Below are 18,238 nucleotides of genomic sequence, written 5' to 3' on the forward strand. Positions count from 1 at the left end.
ATGCTTGATATGCAAACCATGATTTTAATTTAGTTTAGAGACACAGCATGGAAACAGGCTCTTCAGCCCGCTAAGTCTCTGCCAACTGGCGATCCCCAATACACTAACATTATCTTACACACTAGGGACAATTTACAATTTTTACCAAAGCTAATTAACTTACAAACCTGCAATCTTTGGAGTGTGGGAGGAAACTGGAGCACCCGGAGAAAACCCACGTGGTCACAGGAAGAACGTGCAAACTCCGTACAGGCAGCACTCGCATTCAGGATTGAACTCTGGTGTCTGGCACAGTAAGGCAGCAGCTCTACTGTTGCACCACTGTGGCTTCTATGGGTCCACAACAGACCCAATCTCAGTTCAGACGGATGTCAAGAAAGGCTATATCTTCCCAACAATTTTCTCAATCTGGAATGTTGCATTCTACTTCCACCAAACTGCCCACTGGAGTGGAGCTATTCTACAGGGTAAATGGGAAACTATTCAACCTACGTTTTCTCCACTCAAGAACCAAGGTCACTCCAAGCTTGATCATCCATCTGCAACATGAAGACAACGTTTGTGTATGCAGGCATTTGAAGTCTAGGTCAGTGTGAAGACAGGATTTCATCTCCACAAGGGGTATGTGGTGAGTGCTTGTATGTACGCTGCTATGGATAACATCTGGAACAAGTAGATTGGTGAGAACTAGGTCATGAAGGTTTAAGGTCCTGTCTTTGCATTTCAGAACCTGACGCAATGGTGCTATCAATACAATTTTGCAGAGATATTGTAAAGTGCACCATTAAGTTATGGAGAGTGCAGAAAAGATTCACAAAGGCTATACCAGGACTGGATGGCTTTAGTTATGAGGATAGGCTCTGACTTTCTTCAGTCAAAATATTTCACACAGAGGGTGGTGTGTATATAGAATAGAATGAGCTACCAGAGGAAGTGGGAAGATGGGTACAATGTCTAAAATACTTTTGGACAGGTACATGTTTTGGTCAGGTCAAACATGGGCAAATGGGACTAGCTCAGGCAGGCAATTTGGTCAACATGGCTGAGTTGGGTTGAAGGGCCGGTTTCTATGTAATATAACTATGACCAAGTCTATATTCCAACTTTTAGACCAAATTAACTCCCTCTCTTTTAGACTTTAGAGATGCAGCGTTGAAACAGGCCCTTTGTCCCACCGAGTCCGTGCCGACAAGCGATCCCCACACATGACCACTATCCTAGATAAGGATAATTTTTTTTAACCAAAGCCAATTAACCTACAAACCTGCACGTTTTTGTAGTGTGGGTGGAAACTGGAGCACCTGGACAAAACCCACGCGGTCACAAGTAGAATGTACAAACTACATACAGGCAGCACCCGTAGTCAGGATTGAACCCGGGTCTCTGGTGCTATAACACAGCAACTCTACCGCTGCACCACTGTGCCACTGCTCATAACACCTGCCCCTCTGCTTTGGCATTCACATTAAAAACCAATACAATCTAGATGTAGTTCAAATTAATGCATTCCAGAGATAGAATGTCATAAACTTAATTTTATTTTGCCAATCTTTGCTCATGGATACATATTTGTATATACAGTACTTTAAAAATTTTAATTTAAGTTTTTAAGTTTAGTTTAAAGATACAACATGGCCCACCGAGTCCATGCTGGCCATCGATCACGCGTTGACACTAGCTCTATGTTATCCCACTTTCTCATCCACTTCCTATACATTAGGCGCATTTACAGATTCCAAATACCTTAAAACCCCACACATGCTTGGGATGCGGGAGGAAACCGGGGCACCCGGAGAAAGCCCACAGGGAGAACGTGGAAGCTCCACTCAGACAGCAGCCGAGGTCAGGACGAACCCCGAGTCTCTGGAGCTGTGATTCAGCAGCTCTACCAGCTGCGCCACTGTGCCGCCCATCACAAGTTAATGATACACTCCTCTGATGAAGTCATTGGATTTTGAGAAATAAAGAATATGTTTACATTGTGATGCCTTTTGCGTTTGTTCATGAAAACAGATGATTTGCAGCAACTCTGGGTTCTTTTCTTACTCTTTATATTTACAGCATCTGCCTTGTTTCCGATAGTGTTCTCGTACAGTCTGGCTTGCTGAAGTTGTCTGCCAAGTAGAAATGAAAATATAAGTACATCGGAGTATTTTTCCATAGTTCTGGTTTCTATTTTATTAATACGAGCAAAACTCCATTGTTAATTCACCAAAGTCACTATAAACAAATGCACTTTCAGTTTTTAATTGGTTGGAATCAGTTGGAAGCTAAATTGAATAAAAATTCCAATGTAATTTTTTCAAATGCCAATTATTCAACATTTTCTGAACCCCTCCCTTTGGACCAAGCCTGGGCCATCCCTGTCTGGGGGAGGGTCTGCCAAGAACAAAAGGGGGACCCGAGGGGAGGTAGGGAAGCTGAGAGAAAAGGGGGTCCGGTTAGAACGAACCATGGACCTGGCCGGGGTGCTCGGCAGGCAGTAGATTGGGCTGTTCCGTGAACTTTTGCAACTTTGTCGGTGTCTGAACGTGGCGACGTTGTGTACTGCCTAGGCGAGGTCTGCTATATGATTTTACCGGGTTGTATGTAAAACAAAGCATTTCACTGTATCTACGCACATGTGACAATAAAGTATCACCACTATTCCTGCATGCAGATATAAAGTCTATTCAGTTGGGCTGAATGGCCTCTTTATTAGTTACTACGTGACTTGACTTGTTTGTATGAGACACGAGAAACTGGGGGTACCGGAATCTTGAGTAAACTGCAAAGCACTAGAGTAACTTTGTGGGTCAGACAGCATCTGTGGAAGGAACGGTTCCCAACACAGTTACTCCAGCACTTCATTTTTGTTTGCATCTTGTCATTTGTTTGCATCTTGGTTTTGGAGATTTACTTATTGTTATATAACTCCATGAATTCTAGCTATGCTTTAGTCCCTGGAAAGTCTGCCCCTGGTTTGATCTCCTCGTGCCCATGGATTACCGACTGAGGCAACTTCTAACTTCATGGACAATAGATACATAGCCTCAAGCCTTTGCAGTTTGGCACAAAGCAATGGCCTTACCCTTAACTCAATAATTTATTTGTATTTGAAATGTATTTGGCATTTTGGGAAAAAGCCTTTCTAATATCTTCTCTCAATGGTGGTGAATATTTAATCATGAGATGTCTGCAAATAAGAAGGTTCACAAGCCTCACCAAACTGGTCATTCTTAAAGTATCGTCCTGGAAATTGAGGCCAAGCTAGATGCTCCCAGGTGGAATAGTAGTTGTTCTACCCAGACATGTGTGCTTCCCAATCTGAAATACCGGCTGGCAAAATGGAGCAGGAATCTCAGGTCTGGGATATTGATTCAGTACTGACAAAGGATCTTAGATCTGATACATTAGCTCTCGCTCTTGCTGCAGACCACACAATCACAATAATATTTTATTAGCCAAGTATGTTTTGCAACATGCGAGGAATTTCATTTGCCAAGTCAATCATACAAATAAAAAGCTACGGAAAGCACAAAACACATTGTAGCATGAAAATCCACCACAGTGACTCCTCCGCACAATGTTTCCACTTTGAAGGAAATTACCCGAAATTCAGGAAATTCTGGTTGCCTTCGGGTAATTGTAGGGAAATGGAATCATTTCGGGAAATTTCCGCATCCGGCCCGCAAAGGGGTGTAAAGGTAATACATATAGCACTGCCGGTTTGTCGCTCAAAGGTTTAAACAGAGCGCTGTCAGTTTAACGAATGGGAATTTAAAAAAGCGCTGACGGCTGCAACGCTATGGGTTCTAAATATAACGCTACCGGCTGCAGCGCTATGGGCTTTAAACATAGCGCTATGGGTCACAGCGCTATGGGTCACAGACAGGTCGGGAAAATTCCCGTATAACAATGAGGGATGGGGGGGAGGGAGAGAGGGAGGGAAGGAGGGAGAGAAAGAGTGAGCAGGAAAGGGAGTGAGGAGGAGAGAGGGTAGAAGAGAGTAGCAATGTTACAACGTTTTGAGATTTTAAAATTCAAGTCTGTAATTTATCCCATCAGATAAAGCATAAAAAGAAGTTTAATTTGATACCTAATTTACTTTCATATCTTCAGTATTAAAAAAACTATGGCCATTTTCATACTCGGAAATTAACATCTTGTTCCCTATTGCTTTTCCATTGGACTTAACACAAAGCTGTGATCGAGGACAGTCAAAAACCCATAACTTTCTTAAAAATTAAGAGAACTGAATGAAATGTTCAGTTATTATAGATTGACGCATTCTGAAACAAATATGATACATCTTACTTGGATGACCTGAAATTAAAGCATATATTTAGTTAGTTACCTAATTGTAGCTAATTACAAAATTGACCGTTGTGACGGAAATAGTAATAAACAGACTGCCTTGAAAATTAAAAAAATGTGATATTCTCAAGATCAGTACTTTAATATTATTGTACATATGCTGTAAGCCGTAACAGGTAGGTAAAAAAAATACAATTTCTCGCAATAGAACAAGTCTTTATGGAGATGCTAGCTGGTACATTGGCATATCATAATCAGTAGAATCATCATACTCCTCAGATTGTAACCAATAAGCAACTCTGTACACCTTGTTTTTCCTCAAATTTTCAATTTTGGCATTGTAAACTACAAGTATTTGCTCTTCAAACCACACATGACAAGCCTTTCTGCCCACTACTTTCCCATTAAGAATGTCCTGTAGCTCATCACATTTGGAGTAGTCCAAATTCAGATAATCTCTACGAATGCTTTCTAAATCAGTCTCTTTTGCTGGGCATGTGGATTGACAATTTTACATTTCTTCTTCGGAGACATCTGTTTAAAATGGAAAGGACAAAAAACACTGAACAGCATTAACAGAAACAAGTTATTATTTGTAGTTTTAGAAAAAAGGTAGAAATTATAAAGCTAAATAGTGGGAGGGGTGGAGGGAAAGAAGAAGGGAGAGTGGGAGGGAGAGCAGAGACTGAGACGCATGAAGCTATTGGAGGCAACGAAAGCTGCCTTGCATAACACTACAAGAGAGTAACAGAAGCAGGCAGATATGGTGTAGTTACATAGATCTGTTTTGTCTTGTTCTTCTTTGTGTTGTTAACGTGTGCCCGCGAAAAAAACAACAACAAATAGCACGCAGGAAGCATTTTTGAAAATTTCAGGAAACACCATCACATTCCAGGAAATTTGCGATTCTATTTAAGGAGATTATTTTTTGAGGTGCGGAAGCACTGCCTCCACATTCCTCATTGTGGATGGAAGGCGAAAAAAACTTCAATCTCTTCTCTTTGCTCTACCGCGGTCAGGGTCCTCGAGCCCTCCGTTGATGGGATGATCTTGACTCACATAGCAGGCGGAGGGCCCTCTGTGTCAAGGTCTGCTCCTGGATCGGGGGGGGGGGAAATCAGCTCCCTCGGGGCTGGTCGAACCTTCCACGACGTTGGAGCTCCCGACATCCACGGCCTCTACCGTGACTGCGAGCTCCCGATGTAAAGTCCGCAGGCCGCAGTTGGAACGATACCAGGCAAGGGATCGACTCCGATATAAGTCCAGGCCCCGTGGTGGGGCCCAAGGTCAGTCCGAGGAGGTGGTAAGCCATAGAGCGACCAGAGAATGCAATCCGAAAATTAAATGCATCTCCGGCAAGGTAAGAAATTGAAAAAAAAGTTTCTCCCTCCCCCTCCCCCTCTCTCCACAGAAAACAAACCAGAGAACATTTACACAATCTTTTAACACTCACTAAAAATTAAAAAAAAGATTTAAAAAACAGACTGTTGGTGGGGCTGCTAATCGTGTGGCGCCTGACCTGTTGTGTTTCCAGTATTTTTGTTTTATGTTTCAGGCTGACCATGGATGCTGTCTGTACTGTCTGTGCTGTCATACGTTTTCCCTATCACCGTATAGGTTTATTTTTTTGGGTGCTCCGGTTTCCACCCACACTGCCAAGACATGCAGGTTTGTAGGTTAATTGACTTCTGGAAATTGTCCCTCGTGTTAGTGTACAGGTGATCGCTGGTCATCGTGGACTCGCTGGGCCGAAGAGCCTGTTTCCATGCTGTATCTCTAAATTAAACTAAATCTAGCAACAGTTTAAAAAAAAATTATTGATAACATTGAGTGGAGTCTGAACTGCTATAATGGGTTTAGACTAGACTTTGAGACTTTGGAGATACAGCGCGGAAGCAGGCTCTTCCGGCCCACTGAGCCCATGCTGACCAGATATCACCCTTATAGTAGCACTATCCCTCACACTAGATAGAATTTACAGAAATTGCCAATTAACCTACAAACCTGTACGTCTTTGAAGTGTGTGAGGAAACCGGAGCACATGGAGAAAACCCACTCAGTCACAGGGAGAACATACAAACTCCGTACAAACAGCAGTCAGGATCGAACATGGGTCACTGGTGCTGTATGGCAGCAATTCTACCGCTACGCCACCGTGCCTTCCCAGTTTAATCGATGATTGAACTGAACTCATTTAACACTAACCAGTATTAGGTGGTGAAACTTTCGATATCATATCAATTGCTTCAAGTAGTCCACATGGAACCATGAAGTGTCGAGAGTGTTTAATTAAATATGTACTGAACCAGAACAATAACATTATTATCTACAGCATCATAGGAGATCTATAAAGCATAGTACTCATTGGATAACATAATATCACAAACAAAAACACAGTTCAATTAAATATATAGAGCTAAACTAAATTGTGATCTGTTCTGCTGCACATTTTAGAACAAATAACAGTTCAGCACAAGAACAGTCCCTACGGCCCACAATATTTGTGCCAAACACGATGCCAAGATAAACTGAACATATCTGTCTCCATATGATCCACATCTCTCCATTTTGTGCATATCCACGCGCCTATCTAAAATGCCTCTTGAACACAACTATTGTGTCTGCCTCCACCACTACCCTTGGCAGCACTTTTAAGGCACTTGCCACTCTGTGTGTGACGAAAAAACTTTCATGACTGAACCTCTTCAAATGTCTCTTTGTTTAACGCGTGGGCGAATACTCCTGATGTCGCACCACTGCTTTTGTCACTTGTGACCGATGAAGTGTTGATTTACAGGATAAACCGAGCATACAGGCATTAATCACCATTGCTTCCATCTAATGTTACACACACTGTGGCTACAGTTTTAACACAAATTGTAAATTAGTAAATGATCTGTCACGGCAGCCCGTGTAGTTTGTCTGTTTGAGTGACTATGAATTGTGAGTAATTGTAGCACCAGTGATATAGTGCTATTTAAAATGTATTCCAGCTAAGTATACATAGACACATGAAAAATAGGAGCAGGAATAGGCCATTTGGCCCTTCGAGTCGTATTCAATATGAATCATATCCAATATGATTATGGCTAATCATCCAAAATCAGTACCCCGCTCCTACTTTTCTCCCTATATCCCTTGATCCCATTAGCCTTAAGAGCTTTATCTAACTATCTTTTGAATACAACATTATGTTTTCTTCATTTTGGATTAGAAAAAATGAATATCAGGGTTTATTCAGAATTATCAAAGGAATATTCAATGTCATTTTATTTCTCACAAATGTTTTTAAATTATTGAACTTTGCATGTGTTATGAATACTGTGTATATGCTGCAGCGTAAGAATTTAATTGTTCTGTTTTTCGGTACATATGGCAAAACAGTAAACCATCATTTTAACAAACCCCTTTATAATGGATTTCAGATGCAGCAGACTGACCTACTGAAGGCTTGCCGTGTCGGCTGCTCCCCTGGCCATCCCCAGCTCCCACCGCTTCCATGCCATGCCGCACCTGCCACAGCCACTGCCGACCCCCTACCTTCAGTCTGGCCACTCGTGGGCTGTGACCATTGACTCCGCTGATCCTTGCCACTACCCCAGCCGGCAGCAGACCTGGTACAGGTGTCAGAGGTTATGGGGAGAAGGCAGGAGAATGAGGTTAGGAGGGAGAGCTAGATCACCCTTGATTGAATGGTGCAGTAGACTTGATGAGCCGAATAGCCTAATTCTGCTATTACATGACCTTATGATCTTATGATTCCAGGCCCAGTTCAAGTTCTAGGTGCAGAATTAGGCCATTCACCCCTGCAAGTCTGCTTCACCATTCAATCTTGGCTGATCTATCTTTCCCTCTCAACCCCATTCTCCTGCCTTCTCTCCATAAACCCCTGACACCTGTATTAATCAAAAACCTATCAATCTCCACTTTAAAAATATCCATCGACTTGGCCTCCACAGCCACCTGTGGCTATGAATTCCACAGATTCACCACCCTCTGTCTAAGAAATTCCTTCTCATCTCCATTATGAAGGTGCATCCTTTTATTCTGAGGTAATGGCCTCTGGTCCTAGACTCTTCCACTAGAGGAAACATCCTCTCCACATCCACTTTATCCAGGCTTTTCAGTTCCGGAACAAGAGTCTCAAGAAGGGTCTCATCCCGAAACGTCACCTATCCATGTTCTCCAGAGATGCTGCCTGGTCCACTGAATTACTTCCGCGCTTTATGTCCTTTTGTGTACCATCCAGCAACTGCAGTTTGTTTTTATGATAATACCTTACTCAGTTAGAGCAGACAATCGACAATAATTGACACCATTTCCAATGGTCTGTTATAACAAGGGTTTACTGTAATGCACTCATGAATTAAACACTCCTGACTCTTGACTCATGCAATGTGATATTTACAAACAAAGCTGATCTGTGTCTTCCAGTAAAATCGCAGAGGACTTTTCACACTTTTCAGCCAGTGCTCCGTACTAATAATTCACCTTCTGTCCTTTCTATATAAATGCATCCTTGTGCGTTCTTCACATGTGCTCAGAGATTAGTTTAACTTCGGAATGGTAAAGAAGGCACATGACATGCCGGCCTCCATTGGCCTGAGCATTGAGTATAGAAATCAGGAAGTCACAAGGTGCTCTTTATGACTTTGGTTAGACACACTCTTGGAGTATAGCATGCAGATCTCGTCACCCCATTACAGGAATGACTTTGAAGATGGTCCAGACAAGATGTACCAGCATGTTGCCTGCATTAGGAAGAAGGCAAGTTTATTTATATAGCACATTTCAGCAACAAGACAATTTAGGAGGTATTAATAACAAGGAGAGGTTGAACAATAGACAATAGACAATAGGTGCAGGAGTAGGCCATTCGGCCCTTCAAGCCAGCACCGCCATTCAATGTGATCATGGCTGATCATCTCCACACAGTACCCCATTCCTGCCTTTTCCCCATATCCCCTGACTCCGCTATCTTTAAGAGCCCTATCTAGCTCTCTCTTGAAAGCATCCAGAGAACCTGCCTTCACTGACCTCTGAGGCAGAGAATTCCACAGACTCACAACTCCCTGTGAGAAAAAGTGTTTCCTCATCTCCGTTCAAAATAGCTTACCCCTTATTCTTAAACTGTGGCCCCTGGTTCTGGACTCCCCCAACATCGGGAACATGTTTCCTGCCACCAGCGTGTCCAAACCCTGAACAATCTTATATGTTTCGATGCGATCCTCTCTCATCCTTCTATACTCAGGTACAAGCCCAGCTGTTCCATTCTCTCAGCATATGACAGTCCCGCCATCCAGGGATTTAACCTCGTAAACCTACGCTGCACTCCCTCAATAGCAAGAATGTCCTTCCTCAAATTAGGGGACCAAAACTGCACACAATACTCCAGGCGTGGTCTCACTGCATGCTCACTTTCATAGACTGATGAACAAGGACCCCCAGATCCCGCTGTACTTCCCCTTTTCCAAACTTGACGCCAACTTTACGACACCGATTTGAATTGTTTTCTCAGGCACGCTCCAAGTAAAAAGGCCAGATAGAAGTAGATAATATAATGCGAGGCATATGGAGGGTAGACTGTCAGAACCTTTTTCGCAGGATGGCAATATTAAATACTAGATGGCATAGCTTTAAGTTGAGAGGGACAAAGTTTAAGGAGATGTACGGGACAAGTTTTTTTTTTTACAGAGGGTAATGCGTTGCCAGGGATGGTGTTGGAGATACATATGATAGTGGTGGCTAACAGGTTTTTAGTTAGGTATGTGGATATGCAGGGAATTGAGGAATATGGACCGTGGACGGGCAGAGGAGATGAGTTTATCTTGGCATCATGTTCGGCACAGACATTGTGGGCTGAAAGGCCTGTTCCTGTGCTGTTCTCCGTTCTATCTCTTTTTAAAAGTATTGTTCCATCCTCTGCCTTATTAGCATTTTGCGGTAAAGCATTCCACATTCTGGTAGTTATTCATGTGGAAATAATTCTGCTAATTTCCTCTTTCATTTTATCCCTCTGCCAATTTGCCAAAGGGTGGAGGCATTCTTTTGCCAGTCACCTCGCAAGATCTTCCTCCATTTGAATACCTTTTCTCCCTTTCACCCCCTTCCAAGTTCAATAGCTTTGAATCGTTAGTTGTGAGGCTCTGAGATATAATTTACACTTAGAACAAAAATTCAATTGCTAACTGATAAAATCTTATATCTGATTGTCGAGAAACTTAAAAGAAAAATTCTTCCAAGCCTTTTTTTCTCAATCAGTGTTTCCTTTGAACAATATAAAACAAGCTACATGTTTCAATTTATTATGGGAAATTATCAAAAAGATTTCTTTAAACAAATGCTATTTTTAATTGATATCCGACATTAATTCCAATGGGATAGGACAGCACAATGTAATTGATGACTTAATGTACTTACATTTAAATGTCTCAAAGAATTTCACAAACAGAACTGTGGCTGAATTTAGCAAACTTTGTTACCAGCAACATAGATTCATACAGCATAGAAACAGGCCCTTCGGCCCAACTCGTCCATGCTGACCAAAGTTTCCATCTACACTGGTCCTGTTTGCCCGCATTTAATCCATATTCCCTCTAAACCATTCCTATCTATGTACCTGTCCATATTACCCCGCTTTCATATCCACTCCCTGCACTTGGGCCTGTCCCACTCAGGCGACTCTTTAGTTGACTGCCAGGGACTAATTTTAATGGAATTCACCTACGACACCTGGTGAAAACCTACAACACAACACAACCTACCACAACACCTACAACAACCTACGACAGCAAAAATTGTCGCCATTGTCGCCGAAAATGTTTCAACATGTTGAAAAATTTTTGGCAGTTGCCTGTAGTCACCCAAAAAAATCGCCTAAGTGGGACCGGTCAACCTACAAACCCGCACGTCTTTAGGATGTGCGAGATAACAGGAGCAACTGGAGGAAACCCATGCGGTCACAGGGAGAATATGCATACTCCACACAGACAGCATCCGAGGTCAGGATCAAACCAGGTGTCTGGAGTTGTGAGGCATCAGATCGACCAGCTGCGCCACCGTGCCGCCCTAGATAAGTTCTTTCTCTACCTCAGGAATAACGTTTTAAGTTCCTTTACTTTTCCAACTCCTGCCCTTAAGAAAAGTCAGGAAAGGTGTTGAAACAGAAACATAGAATATAGGTGCAAGAGGAGGCCATTTGGCCCTTCAAGCCAGCACCGCCATTCATTGTGATCATGGCTGATCGTCCCCAATCAATAACTTGTGCCTGCCTTCTCCCTTGATTCCACTAGCCCCTAGAGCTCTATGCTGTTATAGTAGATGGAAATATGGAATTAACGGTTTGCTAAGACCACTGCATTGCAAATGGGGGAATGGTCTGACTATTTCCAATGGAAACGCAATCGCACGGTCTGTTGTCAAGACAGTTTTATTAAAAGATGGAATTTTATAACCACAATGAGCCATTGATGTTCAGATGCATGATAATCAGCTGCGACTCAGTGGGTGATTTTGAGTTAAAGTTTGTGCATTTAAGTTATACTCGATAGACTTCACACAATATTTAAGCTGCTGCTCCCGACCAGTGTGGAAGGAGGTTACCGGCAAAGGCTCCATTTTGAGGTGATGAAAAGACTGTGGTTTTAATTTGAAAAGCAGCAGAGGAATTCTTTCCGTTGTCCCGGCCAATGTTTATTCCTGAACTGTTATCACTAACACAGATTACTGTTCGATATAATTTGCTGTTTGTTGAACGAACTATTTATTGGCATTGTTTGCTATATTAACATGGCAGCTGTATTTGGTTACACTAATGACTTTAGATTTTACACTAGTATTACTGTTCACTTATTGAATTTAAACAAATGTGTATATTGTACAGTAAACCCTCATTATAATGAACCATTGAGGGGTGGGGGGGGAATGTAGTCCGTTATTGCTGATTGTCCACTATAACCGAGTAAAGGTTTAGCAAGTAATGGAGTTTTATTGTTTAAATAATAGAAACAAAGGAGCGCAGGTTGGTTAAATACAAAAGGACTGAGAGGCAACTTTTTCATCAGTAGGTTGGCTGCTATATGGAACGAGCAGCTAGAGTAGGTAGTTGAGGCAGATACTATAACAGCATTTATACATGCAAATATACATGGGCAGATACATGTATAGGTAAGGTTTAGAGGGATATGGGGAAAATACGGTCAAATGGGACTAGCTCAGATGGGTCATCTTGGTCGGCATGGATGAGTTGGCCTGTTTCATGCTGTTGGACGCTATGAAATGGGGGGAAACCAGATTGTCACAAACTCTATACAGGCCGCACCAGGAAGATCGGGATCATTGATTCCATCGTTAGGAAAAGTAGCAATTACCATTTAATATCCTGTGTTTGGATTGAGAGATGGAATCTCTTGTTGCCAGAAGCTATGGCTCTCTCTCTCTCTCTCTCGCTCCAGTGCAAACCTTGCAGTTCCAAGAAGAAGCCCAACTTACCTTTTTTTAATGAAGTTACTGTATGTGTCTTTAATCAAAATATAAAACTTTACAAAACATTCGAACCAAACCATCAGCAAAATGCAGTCATGTAAGGGGAAAATAGGTCGTCATGATTAATTTAACTAGGCATCACGCTCAGTATGGCAATTGTGGGCCGAAGGGCCTGTACCTGTGCTTCATTGTTTCATGTTTGTGTTCAAGAAGGAAGGACCCATTTAGTGCTGGAAAAACATAGGTACTTGCAACATTGCCCAGTGGAGAACAGGAACAGGCCCTGTGTGCCACAATGTCTATGGAGCCAAGGAAATATCTCCTCTGCGTTCACGTAATACAAGATACAAGAACATTCCCTGTCATTTGGACTTGAGGTTACGAAATGCCGTTTTCTGCAGCCTTACAGTATAAACAAATGACCCAAGATCTGCAGGAATAAACAACACATGATGTGATGGAATGCCAAATAAACTTATCTCTTGCTGTACTCTTGGGCCCCCCCCCCCAAGGTCCTTTCAGAGTCAAGTCAAAGCCCCCATCTGGCGATGGCGATTGTCCCGCGGCCATAAAGACGGGTGGTGCAAGGTCGCACACCGGGTCTTGATGTTAGAGCCCCCGGCGTTCGCTTGAGAGTCCCGCGGCCATTCCACGCGCCAGATGCTGTAAGGCCCCGCTCCAGGAGCTCTTCGAACCCCGCAACTTTGGGGTAGAAGTTGCCGTTGCGAGAGCCCTAAAGCGGTCTCCCTCCAGGGACCCGCAGGGATATTGTCCACAGACCTGCCGTTGAAGCCTCCGACTCTCCGGTCGGGCCGCAGCAGCGGCAGCAGCAGCAGCAGCAGCAGCGCTCCTCCACCGCTCCACCCGATCCGGACTCGGCCTGCCCACCCGCGGCGACGGTGAGTCGTCCACCAAGTTTTCTGCCCCTGTTGGAGGCCGCTCCTCGTTGCAGCCCCAACGACAACGGTTTTACGGGAAATGGTCGGGTCTCCCGTGCAGGGAGAGATTTAAAAGTTTACCCCCCACCCCCACCCCCCCCCCCCCCCCACAACATTGCCCACAAAAAATAAACAAAACTACATAAAAACATAGACAGAAAATAATCCGGACAGACTGCAGAGGCCGCTGCTGACGAGCCTTCACGCCGCCACCGGAAAACCCATACCCTCCATTCCTTGTACATCCATGTGCCTATCCAAAAACCTCTTAAATGCCACTATCGTCTCTGCCTCCAAACATCACCCCTGGCAGGGCATTCCAGGCAGCCACCACCCTCTGTGTAAAAACAAAATGTGCGCTACAGATATCCTTTAAATTTTGCTCATCTCATCTGAAAGATGTGCTCTCCACTCTTTGACATTTCCAAACACATTCTGACTGTGCTCTGTCCATGCCTCTCATAATTTTAATATATATCAGGTACGTTAACCTATGTCTGTGCTGTACAACTCGATTACTCTATAACAAATGGAGAATTTGTCAATATTTAAAAATTACAGAGTGCATTAACCAGTCTGACCCGAAATGTCAACCATCCTTTTTCTCCAGAGACGCTGCCTGACCTGCTGAATTACTCCAGCACTTTGTGTCTATCTTTAACCTGATGGTTTCCAGTGGTACCTTCTAATGCTGCTACAATCTTTCCCTTTAAAAGTCTGTGTGCTGCCTCTCATTTCTATTTTAGAACGTAGCAGCGATTGATGAAGAATGATGTAACAGCTTGTAAAGCAGTGCTTCACAATGCTATTAGGAAATAATTTATTAAAATCGATCAGGAGAGAGGAGTATACTTTGAAGGCTGCCAACGAAAGTAATTCTGCAGTGGGTTAAAGTGCCCTGAAATAATGCTGTGATCTGAGCACTTAAAGCAGAATGCCGTAGGTTTTTGCCAATTAATTCCTACCTTAAAAACTAAAGTCACCTCTTTATAAATGAAATACTGTAAAAGTCACACAACAGGTCCAGTGATTAAAAATGCCACATTTATCAAACAAATTCTATTACATACTTACTGTGCAAAGGAAGGGAATTAAACATATTCCTCCTCAGAAGATATTTCCTTTAAAATGTTCTTTGTAATAGTGACTGTGTGAAACACTCCTGGTTAATGTATTAAAGTTTCTGTGCAGCATCCCTCTAGTGAGCTGAATGGCGATCATGTTTATTTAACTATTCTGTGCTGCACGATCAAATAAAATCTATTGGGACCAATGTCTAAATATGACATGATCTTGAACTGACGTCAAAATGACCTTGAACTGGTTTCTCACGTAATATTTACCTTCGTCTCCTGATATAGGAGAGGCTGCAGATAATTCCAGACCCGATCAGAATGCAAATTGCAACAGAGGCCAAAATACAGTTCACAATTTTAAACTCTGAGAACAAAACAGAAAAACACAGATTACTAATTGCGAAAAAAAAAAGAAAGTCCGACAACCAACTTTGATTCGATTTGTAACGTTTACCTGCTTACCCAAAACACCAGGCTCCACATTTCTACCACAGTCTGTTGCGTTGGTTACAAGTCCCACCAAAGTATCTGTGGTGTTCAAGCTCATCCTGACGTCAATGTGAACCAATTGAACTTGTACACTGCCATTTCAATGGGGAAACCATGTGATGAAGCTGGACAAAGTAGGTTTCCATGCCAACCGCTACTTTCCCAACAACCACAAGGCTATTGAACACAAGTACCAATTAAACTTCGAACTACGAACTGTCTTGGTTTCACTAGGGACTTTTATTTTCTTTTGCACTAATATTGTTCTTTTTTAATTGTGCTTATTTTTAATTTGTCCTATGATTATGTTATCTATTGAGCACTGTGTTTACAGACCTGTTATGCAGCTGCGAGTTTAGTTTAGTTTATTATTGCCATGTGTACTGAGTTACAGTGAAAAGCTTTTTTGCTGCGTGCTATCCAGTCAGTGAAAAGACAATACATGATTACTATCAAGCCATCCACAGTGTACAGATATAGGATAAAGGTATAACATTTAGTGCAAGATAAAATTCAGTAAAGTCCAATTGAAGATAGATCATAGGATTCCAATGAGGTAGATGGAAGTTCAGAGCCGCCTGTAAGAATTTCATTGTTAAACAAAGACACAAAGTGCTGGAGTAACTCAGCGGGCCTGGCAGCAACTCTGGAGAACATGGATAGGACATATTTCCGGTCAGGCAGCATCTCCTGAGATGCTGCCTGACTCTCTGAATTACTCCCAGCACTTTGTGTCTCTTTTTCTTTGTAAATTAGCATCTGCAGTTCCTTTTTTCTAAGAATTGAATAGTTCAGTTTCATTACATAAGACAAATGAAACATTCTTCACTCCTCACTTCTTGATCTGCTACTTTCCTTCTGAGCCATTAGCTTAGTTAATTGGAAATAAACCAACTTAGTGTCAGGATTAGTATGGGTGTCAACGGTTACATGGAGAAGAATGGGCAATGGAGGTTGAGTGGGAAAGATGCCAGAGTAGACTTGATGGGCCCAATGGCCTAATTTAGTTTAATTTAGTTTAGTTTAGAGATACAGCACAGAAACAGGTCCTTCGGCCCATCGAGTCTGTGCCGACCAGCGATCCCCGCACACTAACACCACCCTAGTGACAATTTACAATTTTACCAAGCCAATTATCCTACAAACCTGTACGTCTTTGGAATGTGGGAGGAAACTAGAGCTCCTGAAGGAAATTCACGCAGGTCATGGGGAGAACGTACAAACTCCGTACAGAAAAAAACTGTAAAGCAGCAACTCTACCACTGCGGCGCCATGTCTTATGAACTAGGTTAAGGTTGTAGTTTTTTTTTTAGATGTGCATGCTATTAAAAATAAAATGTTTTTGATTAATTCTTTCAAAGATCTGGGCAACTGAGCTGAACAGAATGGGACTAAGAGTCTAACTCAGTGGCGGATCTGGGATCTGCAGCTCAACATTCTGTGAGAAAATGCCTGAACCATTATGCAAACTGTATCCAAGAAAGCAAAATAGCCTGAAGATATTGGTGCATTACTCCCTCATTAGGCTGCAGTGATCAAACCTCCTTTCCTTGATTGAAAATTTTCAGTGACACAAAAATCCATAATTTTGTGCCTGTAATATCAGCACAATCTTCCCAATCGAGAGACTTGGCCGGCATGCTCTGTTCTTGGAACTGAGTAATATTGGGTCTGTATCTATTTCATGGAAGAGATATCCTCCAAGGGGAGCTGAACTTATTACCATGCCAAGTCAGGCAAATGAGCAGATATTTTCTGTTTTTTTAAAGTAATTGCCCATTTCAGGCAACCCCCAGAAAAGGTAGTAAGAAGGAACAGCAGATGCTGGTTTACACCAAGATAGACGCAAAATGCTGGAGAGAGGGAAAGAAACTGTCCCAGAACTGTCCCAGCGAAGGAATAGGTGATGTTTCAGGTCGAATCCCTTCTTCTGTCTGAATAAGGGTCTCGACCCAACGTGCAACAAATTATTTTTCTCCAGAGACGCTACCTGTGCCACTGAATTACTCCAGCATTTTCTGTCTGAAGAAGGGTCACGACCTGAAACATCACCTATTCCTTTCTTCCCAGAGATGCTGCCCGACCCGCTGATTTACTCCAGCTTTTTCTGTTTACCCCAGGAATAGTAATGTTTGAGTCTTTTTTTTAAGACACAAAGTGCTGTATCAACAGCGGGTCAGGCAGAATCTCTGGAGATCATGGATGGGGGACGTTTTGGTTCAGGACCCTTCTTCAGACTGGAGTATACCTCTGGATTCTGGGACAGTTTCTTCCCCTCTCTCAAAGATATAGCTCCAAGTGGTTGACTTTTCCATGATGGGGAGAGGTTCTGACTGTCCATCCTATCTGTGCCAGATAAACGCAGGTATTTTTGATTGGTGCAGATTGGCATCATCATTGCCATGTATGAGAAGGCTTGAAAGTGTTCATTTCTGTGCTGTACATTTTTACAATTCTATGAGATGCAGGAAGGTATAGCAAGGTGGGCAGGTAGTGATCATCTGTTCAGAAAGCCTCTTTAGAGGGGCGGCACGGTGGCACAGCAGTAGAGTTGCTGCCTTACAGCACCAGAGACCCGGGTTCAATCCTGACTATGGTTACTGTATGTATTTAATTTGTACGTTCTCCATGTCACCGCGTTGGATTTCTCTGGGTGTTCCGGTTTCCTCCGGCTTCCAAAGACATAGAGGTTTGTAGGTTCTATGAGATGCAGGATTTCCTTCGCTCCATAGATGCTGTTGCACCCGCTGAGTTTCTCCAGCATTTTTGTGTACCTTCGATTTTCCAGCATCTGCAGTTCCTTCTTGAACACTGAGGTTTGTAGGCTAATTGGCTTCAGTGAAAATTGTAAATCGTCCCTAGTGTGTAGGATAGTGCCAATGTATGTGGTGATTGCTAGTCGGCGCGGACTCGGTGGGATGAAGGGCCTGTTTCTGGCGCTCTATTTCTAAAGTC

General features: G+C 42.8%; 1 protein-coding gene across 1 annotated transcript; it reads right to left on the minus strand.

The window, feature by feature from the left end:
* Window positions 1–1,587: 1,587 nt before the first annotated feature.
* On the minus strand, window positions 1,588–18,024 carry si:dkey-246e1.3 (uncharacterized). Its single transcript, XM_055646977.1, has 3 exons — window positions 15,257–18,024; window positions 15,062–15,158; window positions 1,588–2,114 (listed from the first exon to the last, which is right to left on the minus strand). The coding sequence occupies exons 1-3, from the start codon at window positions 15,339–15,341 to the stop codon at window positions 1,913–1,915; spliced, it is 384 nt and encodes a 127-aa protein (XP_055502952.1). The 5' UTR covers window positions 15,342–18,024; the 3' UTR covers window positions 1,588–1,912.
* Window positions 18,025–18,238: the final 214 nt, after the last annotated feature.

Source organism: Leucoraja erinacea, chromosome 15 (genome assembly GCF_028641065.1).
Source record: "Leucoraja erinacea ecotype New England chromosome 15, Leri_hhj_1, whole genome shotgun sequence".
Classification (NCBI taxonomy): Eukaryota; Metazoa; Chordata; class Chondrichthyes; order Rajiformes; family Rajidae; genus Leucoraja; species Leucoraja erinaceus.

Coding starts and splice junctions, on each gene's coding strand:
- si:dkey-246e1.3 (XM_055646977.1), bottom strand. CDS start 15,341: ATGAGCTTGAACACCACAGATACTTTGGTGGGACTTGTAACCAACGCA. Junction 15,159..15,256: donor TGTGGAGCCTGGTGTTTTGG/GTAAGCAGGTAA, acceptor TTTTGTTCTCAG/AGTTTAAAATTGTGAACTGT. Junction 2,115..15,061: donor TCCTATATCAGGAGACGAAG/GTAAATATTACG, acceptor TCTACTTGGCAG/ACAACTTCAGCAAGCCAGAC.